At 42.4% G+C, this 19,999-nt stretch overlaps 1 protein-coding gene across 1 annotated transcript in view; it reads left to right on the top strand.

Annotated features, from left to right (window-relative positions):
- The window catches only part of LOC148890459 (mitogen-activated protein kinase kinase kinase 12-like), a 29,200-nt gene extending 9,810 nt beyond the window's left edge, over positions 1-19,390 (top strand). The window contains exons 3-14 of the mRNA XM_089010820.1: positions 89-272; positions 837-1,028; positions 1,108-1,266; positions 3,794-3,952; positions 4,835-4,943; positions 9,503-9,612; positions 11,138-11,254; positions 11,371-11,508; positions 12,772-13,471; positions 14,636-14,703; positions 16,411-16,699; positions 18,001-19,390. Coding sequence (XP_088866946.1) covers positions 89-272; positions 837-1,028; positions 1,108-1,266; positions 3,794-3,952; positions 4,835-4,943; positions 9,503-9,612; positions 11,138-11,254; positions 11,371-11,508; positions 12,772-13,471; positions 14,636-14,703; positions 16,411-16,699; positions 18,001-18,078 — 2,303 coding nt within the window. The 3' untranslated portion in view covers positions 18,079-19,390. The remainder of the gene's footprint in view (positions 1-88; positions 273-836; positions 1,029-1,107; positions 1,267-3,793; positions 3,953-4,834; positions 4,944-9,502; positions 9,613-11,137; positions 11,255-11,370; positions 11,509-12,771; positions 13,472-14,635; positions 14,704-16,410; positions 16,700-18,000) is intronic.
- The last annotated feature ends 609 nt before the right edge of the window (positions 19,391-19,999 follow it).

Below are 19,999 nucleotides of genomic sequence, written 5' to 3'. Positions count from 1 at the left end.
TCCAAATTAAATCCCTAAAATTACTCAATTAAAATGCAATGTAGAACGATTGATTCCAGTAAAGCTCACAGGTACATTTTGTTTTCAGAAACATGGGAAGTCCCCTTCGAGGAGATCTCAGATCTACAGTGGGTGGGCAGTGGCGCCCAAGGTGCCGTTTTCTTGGGCAAGCTGCACGGACAGGAAGTGGCGGTGAAGAAAGTACGGAACATCAAGGAAACGGATATCAAGCACCTCCGCAAGCTTAAACATCCAAACATCATTACTTTCAAGTAAGTCCCTTCAACCTTACAATGTTGAGGCCTATACAATATTAATAGTTCAAACAGTTAGCCACAAACAGTTCCCTGGCCGTTTAAAATAATTTTACAACATTACCTCTGATAATAAGTGATTACCGGTACTAGATTTTTTTTTAAGAAAATATTTTTTTCCCAACACACAGTCAGTGGGAAATTTAACACACACTCACAAACACACACACATAGGGTAAGGAGCCACACAGTATGAAATTATGATGCGCTGTTAAATTCTAGACATTTGATTTTGTTATGATGGTGTTTTTTTATATAAAGTACAATGCCATGAATGACAATGAATGAACGACTGAATGAATGATACCTTATTTTTGGGGTAACGTGATGAAGGTGGAACGGATTCATGGCATTTTCATTCGTTTCAATGTGGCAATGTGCTTTGACATATGAATGTTTTCACTGAACAAATTAAAACTTGTAAGAGAAGACGCCACTGAACTTAATATTTTCCTTGGAAGAACAGTCGTGTTCCCAAGTTGTGGCTGTGTTCCCAAGTTGTGGCATTTATCTCTCCAACAGAGGGATTTGCACCCAGGCTCCGTGCTATTGCATCCTCATGGAGTACTGTGCCCAGGGCCAGCTTTACGAGGTGCTTAGAGCGGGCAGGAAGATTACGCCGTCACTCCTCATGGACTGGGCCATGGGCGTCGCTGGCGGGATGAACTACCTTCACTTGCACAAGATCATCCATCGGGACCTCAAATCGCCCAAGTAAGCGCCGTAAACAATCTGGAAAGTAACAGCCGGGCGCAGTGCCGACAAATTGTCCTGATAATCATTTGTGTCGCAGTATTCTTATCACGTATGACGACGCGGTGAAGATCTCTGATTTTGGCACATCGAAGGAGTTGAGTGATAAGAGCACCAAGATGTCCTTTGCGGGTACGGTGGCCTGGATGGCGCCGGAGGTCATACGGAACGAGCCCGTATCAGAGAAGGTCGATATCTGGTATGTTGACTACGTCAATCTTTTTTATAGACTTTTCTTGCCTGGTTTCATTGTGAATCATTGAACAGTGTCAGATAAATTCGATTGGATTGGATTCGTCTTTATTCGTCTCCCAGTGGAGAAATGCACATTTCACAGCAGCAAAATGATGAAAGTAATAGGAAAGGAAAAGAAGAAGAAGAAAAACTAAATACAGGACCTGCTGAAAAGGCAGCTAAATGTTGAAAGCAAACACATAGCTGTAGCATCCATTGACGAAAAGAGAATGTCTCACATCTCCCGTCCCACATAATCCGCTTCAATTCCAAGTCGCGACAGTTCCACATACGCATCGGCGCACTACGCTGACGCTCCTTTCTTCTGTTTGCGGGCTCCTCAAGCCATGCTCCATAGATTCTTAGGTTCTCATAGGTTTTAGGTTCAGGGTGCACCCTTACAGTGGTGACATATTTCCTTATCATCATAATAGCAATTAAAGCCAAACAGTCATCACCTTTCTAGACCTTTCTAGAATTGACTGCTAATAATGGAAGAAATGTAAGACATTCGATTCTTAAAAAAAAAACACATTCATTCGTTTAAAAATAGGATTGTATTCTAAAAAAAGTAACCTATTGTTTTCCAATCAATATAGAGCTTCATTCCTACAGTTCTATCTATCTAACTAGCTCGATAGATAGCTATCTAGCTAGCTAGCAGATAAATAGCTAACTAGCTATCTATGTAGCTCGCAGATAAATAGCTAACTAGCTATCTATGTAGCTAGCAGATAAATAGCTATGTATCTGGCCAGCTAGATAGCTATCAGATATACAGAGCTATTTAGCTGTCTATTTGCTAACAGATAAATAGCTATGTATCTGGCTAGCTAGCTCAATAGATATATGCTAGCTAGATAGCTATCTATCTATCCATCCATCCATCTAGCTATCTAGCTATCTATTTATTTGGCTTGTGTATTTATGTATTTCATTTTACACACTCCCAAGCTAAGGCTCCCAGACTCCAATTTTAAAAATCTGGACTGGAAGCTACTACTGTACAGAGCGAGGGATCTCGTTTCAAGAAAATCCATCATAAGATCTCATTACAAGAAATTCTATAGGCTCCCTGCCATGTTTGATGGTGTGCCCTGTGTTCAACCCTCAGCTCTCCCACTACTCATCCCTCGCTCCCTCTCTCTTCGTCCCCGCTTTGCTCTTGCCCGCGTCGTAAAAAGGAGCGTTGGCTAATTTAATAATTGATTTGCCAGATGCTGCAGTGCTCAGGAAAGGCTGGAATAACCTTCCAATCCTGCGGCTGCTTTGGCCTGGGGCCAGCAATGCATTAGCCGAGAGGTGAAAACAGGATTAAAAAGCTTTTCCATGCACAATGAGAGCACATCACCTATATGCTGATGATAGAGTGGCTCTTAATGTATGTAGATCACTTGATCACTGCTCATTTGATTGTAAGAGCAGCCAGTTATCTTACACTTAGATGAAACACGACAATAGTTTGCCCAAAGCCAAACATTTCACCACTTGCTAAAAAATACCTTTTTTTAACTCATTCACTGCCATTCACGAATTTATTTGGGAATTGAATATATAGGGCGTGATTCCCGAATTATTATTTTTTTTGGGTGTCGATAAAGCGCTGGCCATGGCCTCTGGCAATGTTTTTTTCTCATTTCCACAATTTCCCTTTTTTCCATGTTAGCACTTTGTTCCAGCTTCAGCTGTTATTAAAGCCCTACATAAACCAATATTTCTGTATTGCATTGTTTTGCATTGAAGCAACTTACGAACAAATTCACCTTACGAACGAAATACGTTCCGAACGGCTGTTCGGAACGTATAATCTGGACAAATCCTGCACCGACGCTAAGGTTAAAACTCTGTGGGCAGTGTCCTGGGCTGATACAGACCACTCAAGTCGCAGTGGTCACGGCGCCATCGCTAGAGATGCTATCCTAATAGGAAGCGATTGAATCCTTCGTTTACAAGGTAATTCTTTAACTCGAACAAGCAAGCATGTTGATTGGACAAGACGTTTGATTATTCAAGCAGAGAGGTGGAAAAGCCGCCAAGTAGGAAAAAAAATGTCACCGTTACAAATGTAAACACGCCATCTGGATGCTGTAAGTGAGCGATGCTGTTGGCTCCTTGGAAACACTACCGCCATGGCAACCGGAAGAAGCTGCCAACATCAAACTCTCGGAAGAATTCTAACGTTCCCGTGAGGATTTCAGCTCTGACAACAGTGACTTGTTAGATATTTTGCCGATACCAGAGCAATATTTCATCATTTCTTATCTGAGTGACTATAAAGGGGCTCATTTCCATCTCCAAAGACGTGTGCAGCCCAAGGCAGATTAAGTGTCCATCATAGATAACAATCGCAAAGGAAAGCGGGTTGCATTTCCATAAAGTTTCAAGTGTGACATTTAGGTAATGCCACGTTTCATCTGTTTCTGTCGTTTTTTTGGGGGCAGTTGAATATGCGTTTTGTGTATTTGTGTGTGTGTGTGTGTGTGTGTGTGCAGGTCTTTCGGCGTTGTACTGTGGGAGATGCTGACGGGAGAGGTGCCCTACAAGGACGTGGACTCATCTGCTATCATCTGGGGAGTGGGCAATAACAGCCTGCAGCTGCCCGTACCTGACAGCTGTCCCGACAGCTTCAAACTCCTCTTGAGGCAAAGCTGGTAAGCAGGAAGCAAGATAACACAAATGGCAATTTTTTTCTTTTCTTTTAAAGGACAACCGACGTCTCCGGACAAGTTGTGTCCATAATTTGTAAAATGGCTTCAAATGACTTCTACTGAGCGTATTTTAATAAGATTCCACCGCATATAGTTATATTTTACATTTTAAGACTCGCTCTGAATATTCAGGAAGTCTTGTTTTTGAGTTGGTGACGAGTCCGTACGTGACGTCACGAAAGGACCGCCCCCTGACCGAAAAAAGACACATTGTAGCAGTCCTTCCATCACGTCAATGTTTTCTGCTGTACATGTTTGGTCTGAGAACCGTGTTGCACCCAAAAGCCGCCAGAAGAGGGCATCCAAGCTCCATATAAGGAATTTATCAGCCTGTGGAAGCGGAGGTGGCCAATGGAGGTCCCATTTTGTGCCTCTTTTTTTTTGGGTGAGAGATTTTCCCCCAATGTTGCCTCAAAATGGCACATACAATTCTTTAGTCGATTGCAAACATGTATGCTTTCCTCTTCAGAACTATTTAATTATATTCATAACTGGATGTGGAACAAGAAAGCATATTCTCCGAATCTGAAGCCATTGTTTTGATTCACAAGCAATGCAAGATGTCTTGGCGTGACATCACGAACTGGGGGCGGGACTTTCTGAAAATGGCCAATTCGCAGCTCATTTTTTTGCAGATTTTGGACACTTTAAGTCATTTTTATTGGTGTTTTGCATTTGAATAAAAATATCATACTGTGTGTTTTGGGTATTTTACATGCTCTAAAACGTTTTTCTGATGTCAGTTAAAAAACAAAAAAGTGACATTGGTTGTCCTTTAAAGATTTTCCATTTTCTCTTGCCGAATTAATTCAAGTCTCCAAATAGGAACTGCAAACCAAGGAATCGACCCTCGTTCCGACAGATTCTCCTGCATCTGGATATCGCTTCAGCAGACATCTTATCTACCCCGCAAGAAACCTATTTCCAGTCGCAGGTACGATTCTTCTACACTGGGAAAAGCCCACATTTCAAACTGGCTTTGGATGTAAAGAACAGGTTCCCTGCTGTTATTAACTCATTCACTGCCATTCATGAAATTATTCGGGAATTGAAAATATGACATAGAGCACCATTCCTGAATTTGTTCGGGTTTGTTTTTTTTTCATGCTTGGCTGCTGAAAAAGCGCTGGTCAGATCTGCGGCAATGTTTTTCCCTCCCACGATGGGCCATCATTTGCCTTTTGTACAACCGCCCCCATTTCAAGTTCATATAACTCCAGACCCATATAACTTAGATATTAACTATTTTTTCTGATAAAAAAGAGAGTCTAAGAATATCAAAATATGTAGAATATCAAAATAGCACAGGATTCATTGTGCAGTCACTAAAGAACATTTAAAATGTTTTTTTGTATGTAGAAATTCTTTGATATGAATTAAAATGGTTGATTTACTATAAAAACGTATTTAGTCCAATTATGGTTTTTTTTCCATTTGCAATTTAGAAATATGCCCCAATGAATGTATTGTGGTTTATTTCAATCAGTTTTGTATACTTCGGCAATATACAGACGCTCCCCTACTTATGAACATTCGAGTTACGAACAAATATATATACGAATGTTTTCATAGTATCATATGTCTGTGTAAGCTCTCAGTCGTACAGGAGTGGTCCATCGATGAGAAGGTTTCTTCAGCCGTCATCTGTACAAAAGTGAAGGTTTCGGACGTTTCGCCTCCTATCCAAGAGGCTTCGTCAGCGAACTAAAGTCTGACTGGTCGTATCGGCCCCATTTATATATCCCTAATGTCCAGACATGGTGGCGCCGGACACAGCTATGATAGGTCCCTACTCTCAGGTTGGGAGGGGCGGGGGACCCCTCCCTGTGGCCCCACTGATTGTTCCTACATTCCTGACTAACGATTGGCCTATTACCCCCACTGCCCCCGGTATCACCTCATCAGCATAACGACCCTCATCAGCATTGCGAAAGTTGCCTAACCTGTTTTGCCTAAGCAGGCTATTGTATGAACGATCCAAATTGAACCTCACCCCACCAGACCGGTTTAATGAAGGATTTTGTTGTTTTATAAGAATCGCTTCTTTTACCCCCCTTTCAAACCATCTATGTTCTTTCGCTAAGATTTTAACCTCATTGTCGTCAAATGAGTGGTTGCTAGCTTTTAGGTGCAAATGTACTGCCGATTGAGGCCCACTAGTATTATCCCTGCGATGTTGATAAAGTCTTTTTTTGAGAATTTGTTGAGTCTCCCCAATGTACTGCTCTTTACAATTTTCATTCTTACAATGTATGGAATAAACTACATTACTTTGTTTTTCATTTGGTAGCCTATCTTTTGGATGCACTAATTTTTGCCTTAACGTGTTTATCGGTTTGAAATAAGTAGGAATTTTATGTTGCCAAAGGACTCTTTGTAATTTTTCAGAAACTCCTGCAATGTACGGTACTGCTACTCCTCTCCTTTTTGAATCTTGAGAATTATTGGTTTCGTTCGCTATTCTTTCTTTCTGACATTTGTTGAATGACCACTGAGGGTACCCACAGTTAGTGAGTGCTCTCCTGATATGTTTTGACTCCTTTTCTCTACCTTCAGTGCTAGTTGGTATTAGTTTAGCCCTATGCTGGAGGGTTCTGATAACTCCTAGTTTATGTTGTAAAGGGTGGTTAGAGTCAAAAAGTAAGTATTGGTCAGTGTGCGTAGCCTTCCTGAAGACTTCTGTTTTTAGCGCTCTGTCCTCTTTTATAATTACTTTACAATCCAAGAAGGCTAGTTGGTTCTCTTGAATGTCCTCACGAGTAAATTTAATGTTGAAGTCTACAGAGTTGAGGTGATCTGTGAAGGATTGAATTTCTTGTTTCTTAATTATGACAAAAGTATCGTCCACATATCTAAACCAGTGTCTAGGTTTTGTCCCTGGGAAGGATGTGAGGGCCTGTTTCTCCATCTCTTCCATGTAGAGATTAGCCACTATGGGTGAAACTGGTGAGCCCATAGCACAACCATGAATTTGTTTATAAAATTTTTCCCGAAATTGAAAATACGTAGTATTAAGGCAGATTTCTAATAATTGGCAGATGTGTTGTATCATATGTAGTATTCTCTCCAGTTGTACATGTACATATCTTTATAGAGCATATATTGTATTGTATTATTTTTTTTAGTACAAACCAAAACAGGTTACTTATACAGGCCTTTGTCTGTGTAAGCTCTCAGTCGTACAGGAGTGGTCCATCGATGAAAAGGTTTTTTCAGCCGTCATCTGTACTTCTTTGAAGGTGACGGACGTTTCGCTTCTTATCCAAGATGCTTCTTCAGCGAACTAAAGTCTTGCTGGTAGTTTCGGCCCCATATATATCCCTACTGTCCAGACATGGCGGTGTCGGACTCTGCTATGATTGGTCCCTGCTCTCAGGTTGGTGGGAGCAGAGGACTACTCCCTGCGGCTCCACTGATTACTTCTATTGTCCTAACTGATTACTTCTATTGCCTGAGTATGAGGTCGACGACTGGCCTGATTGCCCCAATTGCTCTGGTATCACCTCATCAGCATGACTAAGCCTATTTTGGGGCAGCAGAGTCCGGCACCGCTACGTCTGGACAGTAGGGATATATATATATATAGGGCCAAAACGACCAGCAAGACTTTAGTTCACTGAAGAAGCATCTTGGATAAGAAGCGAAACGTCCGACACCTTCAAAGAAGTACAGATGACAGCTGAAGAAACCTTTTCCTCGATGGTTACAACAAGCCTTAATCATACTTATTTAATTAGGCCTTAAACATACATTCCATACAAAATATAGCACTGAATTAACTTACGAACGAATTCAACTGACGAACGACCGTTTGGAACGCATCTCATTTGTAATTGGGGAGCATCTATAGTAAAATCGGGCCAGATCTATTTTATAATTTGGCCCCATTTTCAGACAAAAGGGGGGCAACTGGCCCCTTTTTTAATTTCCCAGATGCATCCCTGTATCCCCTCCAAAAAAAGCTCTTTAGCCAGTACACAAAATCCCACTAACCAAAAGTGGCTCAATTAAACCTAACTTCACGAATGTTCATCCGCCGGAAAACCTGTGAAGAGTTTCCATGAATAATTGTCTTTGAAAAGCGTGACATTTGTTTCCAGTCTGGTGCGGCTCCAGCAGGGCCCTCGTGTGGCCTCCTGGGATCCTGCTAATGATTGATCTGCCTTTGGAGCCCTCAAACACATCGCTGCTGTTATTTCTTTGTGTTTGGCACGTCACACTCGCTAATGCCTGGCCAACCTCTGTCATTTTAAAGCAGTCGAGTGTGTCATTGCAAAGGGAGGAAGGGGGGGGGTAGGAAGAGCCAAGGATACACACCCAGGATAACCATGTGACGCATGCTGCCTATTTCCTCTAAAGGTCACAGTGGAAAAAAACCTCCATCAAAGCATTCACCGCTTATTATTTCTCCGCTGTACCCCCCCACCCCTTCACCCTCCTTTCACTCCCCAAGTCCCACCTCGATCCTCCACGGTTTCACTCCTCTCGGCCCCATAATGGGTTTTTCTCGTGACGTCGAGAAGAAGAATTTGCCGCTGCTGGAGTGTATTGATTTCTCTAATGGCGTAGAGCAGAGAGAGCGCAAAAGAAAAAGGGGGTCTGGAGATATTGAAGAGTGCACATCCAGTCCATTAGCTTAATAAGAAGAGCATCACTCATGCACAGAAACACACCCACACATTCATAACTGACCTCCACGCTATGACGGGTATCAAATAACGGGCTGTCACGATTCACCATCCGCGTGTTTTTTTGTGTTCACGCCATGTCGGTTCATGTTCACTTTTGCTCCCCGATTATTGATCGTCATTAATCGCCCCAATGGCTTTTGTCTCCATAATGCAAATGATTTCCGAATGTTTCCGAAGAACTAAATGTTTTTTTAATGCGCTTGAAACAGGCAATTTAACTCATTCACTGCCAGACGATGAGCAAAAACGTGTTCATATTGAGTTTTTGGACTACATAAAAAATCAACGCAGCATAAGAAATCTTAGACTTTCTTCTTTCACCAGGAAAAAAAGAGTTAATTCCTAAATTATATGGGTCTGTTGTTATATGAGCTTGAAATGAGGGTGGCTGTCCAAAATACAATACAATATTGGTTTATATAGCGCTTGAACAACAGCTGAAGCTGGAACAAAGTGCTAACATGGAAAAAAGGGAAATGCTGCACCCTTGTGGAAAAGAAAAAACAATGCCAGAGGCTATGGCCAGCGCTTTATCGGTACCCATATAAGAAAAAACAAAGCCCGGACAAATTCGGGAACGGCGCTCTACGTCATATTTTTAATTCCCGAATAAATTCGGGAATGGCAGTGAATGAGTTACTGACTTTCTTCTTTCATCATAAAAAAAGATTTAATTCCTAAGTTATATGGGTCTGGGGTTATCTGAGCTTGAAATGGGGGTGGCTCCGCGTCATATTTTCAATTCCCGAATAAATTCCGGCCCTTGTAACTGAGGTCTACGTTTTATGATGTTTCCTTCTAGGTTGAGTGGAGAGATGAAGTCAGGCACCATTTTGAGAAGATCAAGTCCGAGGGAACATGTCTTCACCGACTGGATGAGGAACTCATCAAAAGGCGCAGGGAGGAACTGAGGTAAGATCATCCATAAGGTGGCACACGCCACTAAGGCAAAGTAGCAAACAGAAAATATGACTTCACATATAAGGCGCAGGGTCATCTTTTGAAGAAAATCAAGGCTTTTGGGTGCGCCTTACGTGGCTGCCGCTGCTCACCCGCAGACAAAATATGCTGTGACTGTAAAGTGTCCTTGAGAGTTTTGAAAGGCGCTTATAAATAAAATGTATTATTATTATTATAAAGAATACATCTTAACCACGGTTGTGATTAAATATGGAAAGCACTGGATATAAAATATTCTGAAATAATTACTGTATTTCCCGGTGTATAATGCACACCCAAAAGCCTTGATTTCCTTCAAAAGATGACCCTGAGTAGCTGGAAAAGGTGGTGAGCAGGGTGCGGAGGGTCCAGTAGGATTTTACGCGCTCAAGAGTGGCTAGGGTGATGCCAATGATGTTTTTTCCGCCGTCCGAACTGTCCATCGAATCGGGATTCATCACCGATTCAATCTGGGTTATCATAATCATTTGACTCCTACCTAGTGTTAACTATACAGACGCTCCCCAATTAACGAACAAGGTACGTTCCGAACGGTCGTTCATAAGGTGAATTTGTTCGTAAATTGCTTCAGTACTACATTTTGTATGGAATGGATGTTCAAGGCTGATATAAGTACGATTAAAGTTTATATAAGTATGTTTAAGGCTTGTATCAAAATTCTGCCATTAGTAACAAATAACAAATAAGGCTTGCTATGTTGGTATGCGCAGGTCGAACAGATGTTATGGATGTGCTTTTCAAATACATGTACATTTTTAATTTGGCAGCTGCCAGGTGTGTTTTTAGCTGACCCACAAATGTCCTCTTTTAGGGGGTAAAAAGTGGAATGAATAAGGATTAACACATCACCTAGTTTTCTGAATAAAAGCCAAAGGTCGTGGCGATGGCATTTATAGTACAGACGCTCCCCAACTTACAAACGAGATACATTCCAAACAGTCGTTCGTAAACTGAATTAGTTCAGAAGTTGCTTCAGTGCTATATTTTCTATGGAATGGATGTTTAAGACTTATAATATAACATTTCATTTATAAGCGCTTTTCAAAACTGTCAGGGTCACTTTACAGTCACAGGATATGTTTTTCTGTGAGTGAGCAGCGGCAGCCACACGCGCCAGCGTTCACTCAACCTGGAAGTAACTCAAATAGATAGAAAGCTAGCTAGCTGGCTAATAGATCGCTAGTTTATATAAGTCTGTTCAAGGTTTTCGGCTTGTATAAGTAAACTGTATTGGTTTGTACTGAAAAATAAACATGTAATAAAATATATGCTCTATAAAGACGTGTACAACTGGAGAGAATACTACATATGTTACTCCAAAAATGTTCGTATGTACCGTTGTTCGTAAGTAGGAGAGCATCTGTAACTAGAAATAAAGTACAATGAAGATGCAATGTGCAGTAATTTTGTAGTCTCAAGTCAAGAATTCAATACAAGATCCTAACCCTCCCTGGCGACCCCTCCCACCTTCACACAGACATGCACTTGACATCCGGGAGCACTACGAGAGGAAACTGGAGCGAGCTAACAATCTCTACATGGAGCTCAACGCCATCATGCTGCAATTGGAGCTCAAGGAGAAAGAGCTACACAAGTATGAAAGCTCAACTGGCCTCTCCTCCAGACGACATTGACGTCAGCGCAGGGGGGAGCGACCTGCGCCGTCTGTTCTCGCCAATCATTTGAATATTTACTGTTTGTTCATCTCAGGAGGGAGCAGTCGCTGGACAAAAAGTACCCGGGTTGCTTTAAGCATCACAGCTCCAGACAATCGGCCTCCTCCAACTCCATGGAGAAACTCATGAAGAAACGCAACGTGCCTCAGAAGCTGCACGTGCATAGCAAGAGGTCAGTTTGACGCGCTCAACTATGGCTTTTGCCCAAACCACACCAGGGCTGCGTCAACTCGAACTTACGCGTGACTTAATGACTTGCAAATCGTCACCACTCTTCAATTGCTGCTGTGGACTGCAAATTTCCCCATTGCGGGACGAATAAAGGTATTCTGATTCTGATTCTGATTCTGATTATAAAACTTTGACTGACTTTTCAAGGCAATGTTCGAACTCATTCACTGCCATTCCCAAATGTATTCGGGAATGGAAAATATGACATGGTGCGCCATTCCCGAATTTGTTCTGGTTTTGGTTTTTCTTGCCGGGGTTGCTGATAAAGCGCTGGTCAGACCTCTGGCAATGTTTTTTTCACTTCCACAAGGGGGCAGTATTTTCCTTTTGTACAGCTAGCCCCATTTCAAGCTCAGATAACTCCAGAGCCATCTAACTTAGGAATTAAGTTTTTTTTTCTGATGAAGGAAGCCAAGCCATTAACTCTTTGAACTCTTCAACAGTAGCCAAAATGGAACTGTATAGTGCCACTTAGCAGTTTTTTTGACGACGATACTAGTGCAGCGTGTTCTACCGGAAACAAATTCCTTGTGTGTTCTACATACTTGGCAATAAAGATGATTCTGATTCTGATTCTGATGGTCGTTGATGTAGGTGCCTCTTGATAATATCCGAGTGAAGTTGCCGTGCTTTCTCGCCGATAATACCCTCCCTCACATTGTCCTCTGCTAGCTGCTTTTCATTAATCCAAACAACAGAAGTTTTTCAACCTCTTCTATTGCCTGAAACTGTTGCTTAGACAACACAGAAATACCTTTAGCCACACGTAGCAATGGTCGACTTAGCGTACTGGTACTGGGACGCTAAGTCACACAAATGCACACCTCGTTCGTGTTTTTCGCTCGTCTTCTTCTGCTCAACCGTAATTTTCTCTCTTGTCCTCTTCGGCTTAACGCTAGTCTGTGTTGGGGTCTTTTTCGGTCCATTAATAGCAAAAGTACTCCACTCGATAGCAAATCACGTCGGCATTCAAAGAAAGTAGGTGTGGAAAACTAGTCCGCCAGCCACCGTGGCGCTGTTCGACCATGTGGTTTGGTGTTCCTCTGCCGAAAACTAGTCCGCCAGCCACCGTGGTGCCATGTGGTTTAGTTCGTCCACCAAAAACTAGTTCGTCAGCCGAGACTATATGCTCACAAATTTAATGTTTGTGGGCTGAAGCGTTCGTATGCGGAGGTATGACTGTATGTCCTTTTGTCTCCTTCAGGCCAGACTTACTCAAGTCCGAAGTCATCCTTCCCAAACTGGACTCCTCCATGACGCAAGTGACCATCCCCACCAAAGGCTCCACGTCGCCCGGACGCTCCCGCCGAGGGAAACCTCGCTACAGGAAAGCGGGCAAAGGCAGCGGCAGCGAGCTAGCTCAGCTGAAGGCCACGTTGTCGTCATCGCTAGCCATGATCAGCGCCACCACCTCGGTCCCCAGCAGCAAGCAACGTCTGGACCCCAGCGCCGCGCTCAGGGGCCTGCAGCACGACCTGCTGCTCAAGAAAATGTCGTCCTCCAGCCCGGACCTCATCTCCACCACGCTGGAGGCGGAAGGACGCAGGAAGGGCCACGCCGTCCCCGGCCTGGACCGGGCGGGAAGCCAGAGCGCCTCGGCCGGGCTGGAAGAAGGCGGGCAGGACGGCGGCCCGGATGTGAGCGCCGGGGCGGACGAACTGGCAGAAACGCCGCCGCGCGGCGACACGCCCAGCGAAGACGCTACCTCAGTCCCGTTCGCCAGCAGTCCTGACTCGCCGTGCGGCAAAGGCGCGGCGGCGAGGAGGCCGTCGTCCGCCGGTAGCCCCCGCCTTCCTCAGGATGGCGAGGAGAAGGAGGAGGGCCCGGTGATCACGCGCTCGCCCAGGAGTCAACGCCTCACGCCATCGGCGCTACTCTACAGGGCGGCGGTCACTCGCAGTCAGGTGAGTTGACCTTTGCAACAGGAAATGGAGCTCGCTACAAAGTGAGCAGTGTGCCAACTCCAGCTGGCTTTAGTCAAAAGAAGCAGGATACGCCCTGGTTGGCTGAGCCTGCCAATCACACAGCTAACAAAATGGAGTTAGCCTGCTTTAGTATTATTATTATTATTTATTTAATTAGTGACATTCAGTGTATTAGCTAATTAGCTATGTAGCTAACTATCTTTTAGTTATATAGTTATCTTAGTGGCTAGCTATCTAGCTAGCTAACTTTTCGATATCTATTAACTATCTACTAGCTGGCTAGCTAGCTTTCCATTTGTGTATTTAATAGTGACAATCAGTGTATTAGCTAACTAGCTATTAGTTATATAAGTATCTAGGTGGCTAGCTATCTGTTGGCTATCTATTAGCTATCTACTAGCTGGCTAGCTATCTATCTATCTGTGTACTTAACAGTGACAGTGTATTAGCTAACTAACTATCTAGCTAGCTATTAGTTATATAACTATATAGGTGGCTAGCTATCTGTTGGCTATCTACTAGCTGGCTAGCTAGCTTTCTATCTATTTAGTTCCGGGTTGAGTGAACGCTGGTGCGTGAGGCTGCCGCTGCTCACCCACAGAAAAATTTATCATGTGACTGGAAAGTGACCTTGAGAATTTTGAAAGGCGCTTATAAATGAAATGAATGTATTATTATGATAATGAGGATGATATTATGATGATTATTAAAAAAGTGGTCAGCATCAAGGTACAGTCACACCATTATTATTATTATTAGCTTTTAGTGACTCAAACCCAATTTTTACTGTGGACCACATTGGAGTTATGGTTTCTCTCGGGGGCCGTTATGAATTTGGGAAAGCCATTACAATGTTTAATATTTCTTACAGAGCACACAACAAATTCACGAATACCTATTTTTCAAAAATGAAGTCAAGAATGACTGTATTTGTAGTTTATATATGACAATTTCAAATTTTGGTTCAGACTTTAGCAAGCCTCATAGAATTTCATAAGTTTGATTGACTTTCCCGGGCCGAATACAATGATCTGGTGGGCCAGATTGGGGGCCCGGACCTCATCTTTGACACCCGTGCTCTACAGTCTAAATTTTTAGTCGCATGACGTTTACAATGACGGAGCGTGTGAATGTTTTCCACAGAGACGCGGCGTGTCGTCCGAGGAAGAGGAAGGAGAGGTGGACAGCGAGGTGGAGCTGCCCAGAAGATGGTGAGTGTGTTTGGATTGGATTGGATATGCCTTTATTAGTCTCACAGTGGAGAAATTTACATTTCACAGCAGCAAAGTGATGAAAGGAATGAAAGTAGAAAAACAAAATACATGAGCTGCTGGAAAGGCAGCTGCTGGAAAGGCAGCCACTCTCGCGGCGCCGTCTTGAAGTCAAAAGAACACCGTAGATTTCCAAGAGAGGGAATAGCAGGCATTTCGCTTTTGCTTTGTTCATTTTGAATGACGAAATCAATCCCACATTAGCGCACACTTGAGCAAAACCGGTCGTCAAGTACCACATTATTTTATGAAAACAACTTTTATGCAAGGTGGAGTCTGCGATGTTCAAGCAATGTTGTTAGCTTAGCTTATTCGTGATGGAAAGTTGCCTGGTACGAGCTTGATGTTTTTTTTTTTAAAGAAGAGAAGTGGTCAACTTATCTGACAACCAGGAGCGCTGTTTTAGTTTTCCAGCTCCAGCAATCCAGTTGGCCATCTGCGTAGAAAACGTTCAGAAGATAATCTTTATCCTGGATTTGTCTCAAAGACTATGCAAATGGTTGTTCGGAGTTTTGGTTGCTAACTGGAGTTCAATAATCCAACCAAGGAAACAATCAGCAGGAGTGGCCTCGCCTGCGGTGCATGAGCACGCATACCTGATGATGACTGAGACATGCTGAAGTCACGCCTTCTGTCTATGGACAGTCACCGATTGGCTAGTTTAGTCACGTGGTGATAAGTTTGTTCAAATAATAAAGAAAATAAATAAATACATTAAAAAATAAATAATAGTTTTCTGATTCTGATTTCATTCTGATAATAAAAGAAATAATACATCAGTGGTAAAAAAAAAATGGGGTCGGGGGGCGATGATTTGAAGTCAATTTAAATAATCTACTGGTCATACACATAATAATAATAATAATACATTTCATTTATAAGCGCCTTTCAAAACTCTCAAAGTCACAGGATACATAAACAAGACAAAGCTAGTTTAGCTAGCCATATAGCTATCTAGCTATCTGGCTAGCTATCTATCTCCGAAGAAAAATCAGTTGGTTGGTGCATAATGCAGATAGATATATAGCTAGCTAGCAGACAGCAATCTATCTATCTAGCAGATAGATAGCTATTAATCGATCTAGCTAGCACTGGCTATCGAGCACTGGCTAGCTCACTGGGTAGCTCACTGACTAGCTCACTGGCTAATCCACTGGCTAACTCACTGGCCAGCTCACTGGCTAGCTCATTGTCTAGCTCACCGGTTAATTCGCTGGCTAGCTCACTAGCTAGCTAATAGGTATCTATCTATCTAGCTAGCAGATAGATAGCTATTTATCTAGCTAGCTAGCAGATAGCTATCTAGCTAGCAAGCACTGGATATCTAGCACTGGTTAGCTCACTAGCTAGCTCACTGGCTAGCACAGTGGATAGCCCACTTGCTGAATCGCTGACTTGCTCACTGGCTAGCACACTAGCTAGCTCACAGGCTAGCACACTTGCTAGCTCGCTGACTGGCTCACTGGCTAGCTCATTGGCCAGCTCTCTGGCTAGCTCACTGGCCAGCTCACCAGTGAGCTAACTAGCCAGCTCACTGGCTAGCTCATTAGCTAGTTCACGAGCTAGCTCGAGTCTCCATCCAATCCAAAGTAAGAAGTGCACTCATACAGCCGTAGCTGACGTGGTATCCTTTGCATTTGTCCCCAGGAGGCCGGCGAGCATGAGCAAATGCCAGTCGCTGTCCACGTTCAGCTCAGAGAACCTGTCTGTGTCGGATGGCGAAGAGGGCAACACCACGGACCACTCGCACAGCGGCACCCCCGACGTGGTCAGCACCAATACGGACGAGCGCTTGGATGACAAAAGCGACGACCTCCTCTCACAGGGCTCCGAGATCCCCGCCGACCCCGCCGCTTCCGATGGCCTCTCCGAGAAGGAGGCCGCCGTCCGTCACGTCAAGACGCAGCTGGCCACTCAAGAGCTCAACTACGACGAGGTGAGTTGGCGTTCCTCTTAAGGGCACTCCTCCTTCGATGTACAGTGATACCTCGGCTTACGAACGCTTTAGCTAACGAATTTTTCGCCTTACCAACATAAAATTTGCAAGAATATAATCTTGGCATCCACTGCGAGACTAATAAAGGCAAATCCAATCCAAAGTAGTTTTCAAGAAACACACCAAGCACCACAATGGCTGGCGGACTAGTTTTCGGCAGAAAAACACCAAACCACACGGTCGAATAGCGCTACGGTGGCCGGTGGACTAGTTTTCCACACCTACTTTCTTTTAGTGCACGCAGTGCAGACGTGGTTTGTTATCAAGTGCAGTACGTTTGCTACTATGGGACCGAAAAAGACCCCACCACAGGCTAGTCTTCAGCCGAAGAGGACACAAAAGAAATTTACGGTCGAGCAGAAGAAGATCATCGAAAAACACGTGTGCGTTTGTGTGACTTAGCATCCCGGTATGCTAAGTCGACCATTGCTACGTGTGGCTAAGGGTGTTTCTGTGTTGTCTAAGCAATAGTTTCAGGCAATAGAAGAGGTTGAAAAACTTCTGTTGATTAGGATTAACAAAAAGCAGCTAGCAGGGGTCAGTGCGTGAGGGTATTATCGCCGAGAAAGCACGGCAACTTCACTCGGATATGATCAAGAGGCAACTACATCAACAACCATCACAAAGGTAAATGAAATAACTTTATTATACAGAACAGTTTATTTCTTTAATTATAATACAATAGCGCATTTATTATACATAAAATAACCTATATTTTGTGTAGTTTTAAGGCTTACTTAGTATAAAATTATGTTTTATGGGGACCGGGAAACAGATTATTCTCATTTTTAATGGTTTCTTATGGGAAATTAATGTTTGGAAGACACACTTTTTACCTTACACACACTTTCTGGGAACCAATAAACTGAGGTATCACTGTACCCCCAAAAAAATACAATGTGTAGTGACGATGAAAATCAATGCAATTTTTTGAAACACACCCACGTGGTTACTATTTGAAGAACTTTCTACACATCAATATGTACAATATTTAAACATTATTAATTGCAAAACACATTTGTCAAAAGAAGTCTCATGGCTGGTGCTCTCACCCATATTTGTTGTTGTTTAAGGAACTATTTATTCATCTAACTATTCATCCAGCTATCTGTGTGTTACAGACACCTGTTACATGTATATGTATAGTTGTGGAAACCTCACATAAAGCTTATGTAAAAGCATCATCTCAAATAAAATCCTTCTTCCCGATAAACACCTCCTTTGTTTTTTTTTTTTTTAAGGTTCTATACGATGACTCAGACTGCGACAGCGCTGAATTGGACCATCCAGGCTGCCTGGAGCCTAGCCAGAACTGGTGAAGGTCACCACCAGCCCAACCCTGTATGCTAGACGGGGCTCATTAAACCCCTTATCATCATAAACACACACACATTCCTGTTTCAATGGTTTTGTGAGGTCCGGATAACTCCAGATAAGGAGTGAGGACCACCGTTGCTGATAAGTTTAGAGAAGAACTAGTGTTACATTTCAACACTCAATGTCACCCCATTTCCCACTTCAACTTCTTTAAAAACAAAGAAATAAAAAGTGGACTTGAAACTGAAATAACAGCAGGAGTGGGGTTTCTGAATGGGTACATTCAAAGTCCTCAAACCTGTAGTGAATTTGGTTAAAATATAATTTTACTTTTTGTGGTATGAACTTCTTCCTCTCATTAACAACACACACAAACAAACACACACACACACAGTGAGTAAAAAGTGTGTGTATCCAAATGAAATGAAAATACACACCAAAAAAAGCATTTTGAGTGAATTTGTGAGGAACTCTCTGAAACTTTAACAGATGCATTTATAGACCCTCTAGAAGCCTTTCGAATAAAAAACTTGTGAGGAACGGGCAAAAGGGCCTCACTTGTCAAAAATGTCCTCACTATGTATGGTATAAAATGTTAGCGGTCCTCACAAGACTAGTCATACAAACACACACACAGCAAAGCAGGACATGAAGACTTTTTGAGCGGACTGAACAAAGTGTGTGTGTGTGTGTGTGGTTTTTCTCACTGTGTCACATGATGAATCCGATCAGGGTTTTTTTTTTGCCTAATTATGCACTCTGTTGACTATTTATTTATTTATTGTGTTCAAGAATATTTACAGTGTCGTTTTAAACTACATTGCCATTTTTTCTACATGTACATACATAAAGGAAAGCCGCCTGTGTAAAATGAACAAATTTCTAATGCGTGAGATTGTATCGTTGGGAAAAAAAAAAAGGTGCTGATGTTTTTACTTGTTGACCACATGAAGCATTTTTGTGTTTGTCATTTGAATGTATCCTTGCTTGCGCAAAGCAGGGGGGAACAAATAAGGAAGAGTTATGTGAACAAAGAAGAAGCAATATGTCCAAGTCGATGGCAGCCTTTACTGGACTATTTCTCTGGATGTAAATACTTTTTTTTAGTTAAAAAAAAAGCATGCGTCTGATATATACATATTGAATATTTATGGTTTAGAAATAAGCTTTGTAAAGAGGGACCATTGAATGGGATACAATAAAGATGGAAGATTTCTAGCAAAATGAGAGACAATTTTCATTCTTGAACATCCAACAAATGCAGTTTACCGTATTTATTCAAGTATAACGCGCACATGTGTAAAACGTATACCCAATTTTCTATTTAAAATCGGTCTAAAATTTTGTTTCGCTTTTGATATTGGTAATTGTGCAAAACTGCAATGCTTAACTCACCTTTCAGTGTGTGTGAGAAAAGGAAATGAAGCATAGCTAAAGAAATGGCAATCAACAATAAAAAAAATGCATGCTTGATCTGGATCTTTCCGAGAATTGAAACTGAACCTTAACAACAGTGACTATGGAGAGTAGGCATGGAAATGCTGCCCCCTCCTGGAAAGGATAAAGAATTAAATATACTGTATTGTGTGTAGTTTTAAGGCTTATTGAGTAGAAATTTGTTTTATGGGGACCTGGGAACGGATTATTCTCATTTTAATGGTTTCCTATGGGTAATTCATGTTTGGAATACCCACTTTTCACCTTACATACACTTTCTGGGCACCAATTAAGTTCATAAACCAAGGTATCACTGTACATGTATGATAATTTTTTTCCCAGGCCTCGTTTATAACGCGCACCCAAACTCTGACTTCTTTTTTTAGGTAGAAAATTTTTCAGTAAATCCATTTATCTGCGTTGTAACTTGGAATAAGATACAGTAGAGACAGTCTCTCGCCCTGCCCTTCAAAACATAGGAATTAA

This window comes from Hippocampus bargibanti, linkage group LG12 (genome assembly GCF_051943395.1).
Source record: "Hippocampus bargibanti isolate YZ-2025 linkage group LG12, ASM5194339v1, whole genome shotgun sequence".
NCBI classification, from domain to species: Eukaryota; Metazoa; Chordata; class Actinopteri; order Syngnathiformes; family Syngnathidae; genus Hippocampus; species Hippocampus bargibanti.
Note: the sequence above shows the minus strand (reverse complement) of the source record. Positions and strands in the feature narration are given on the sequence as shown.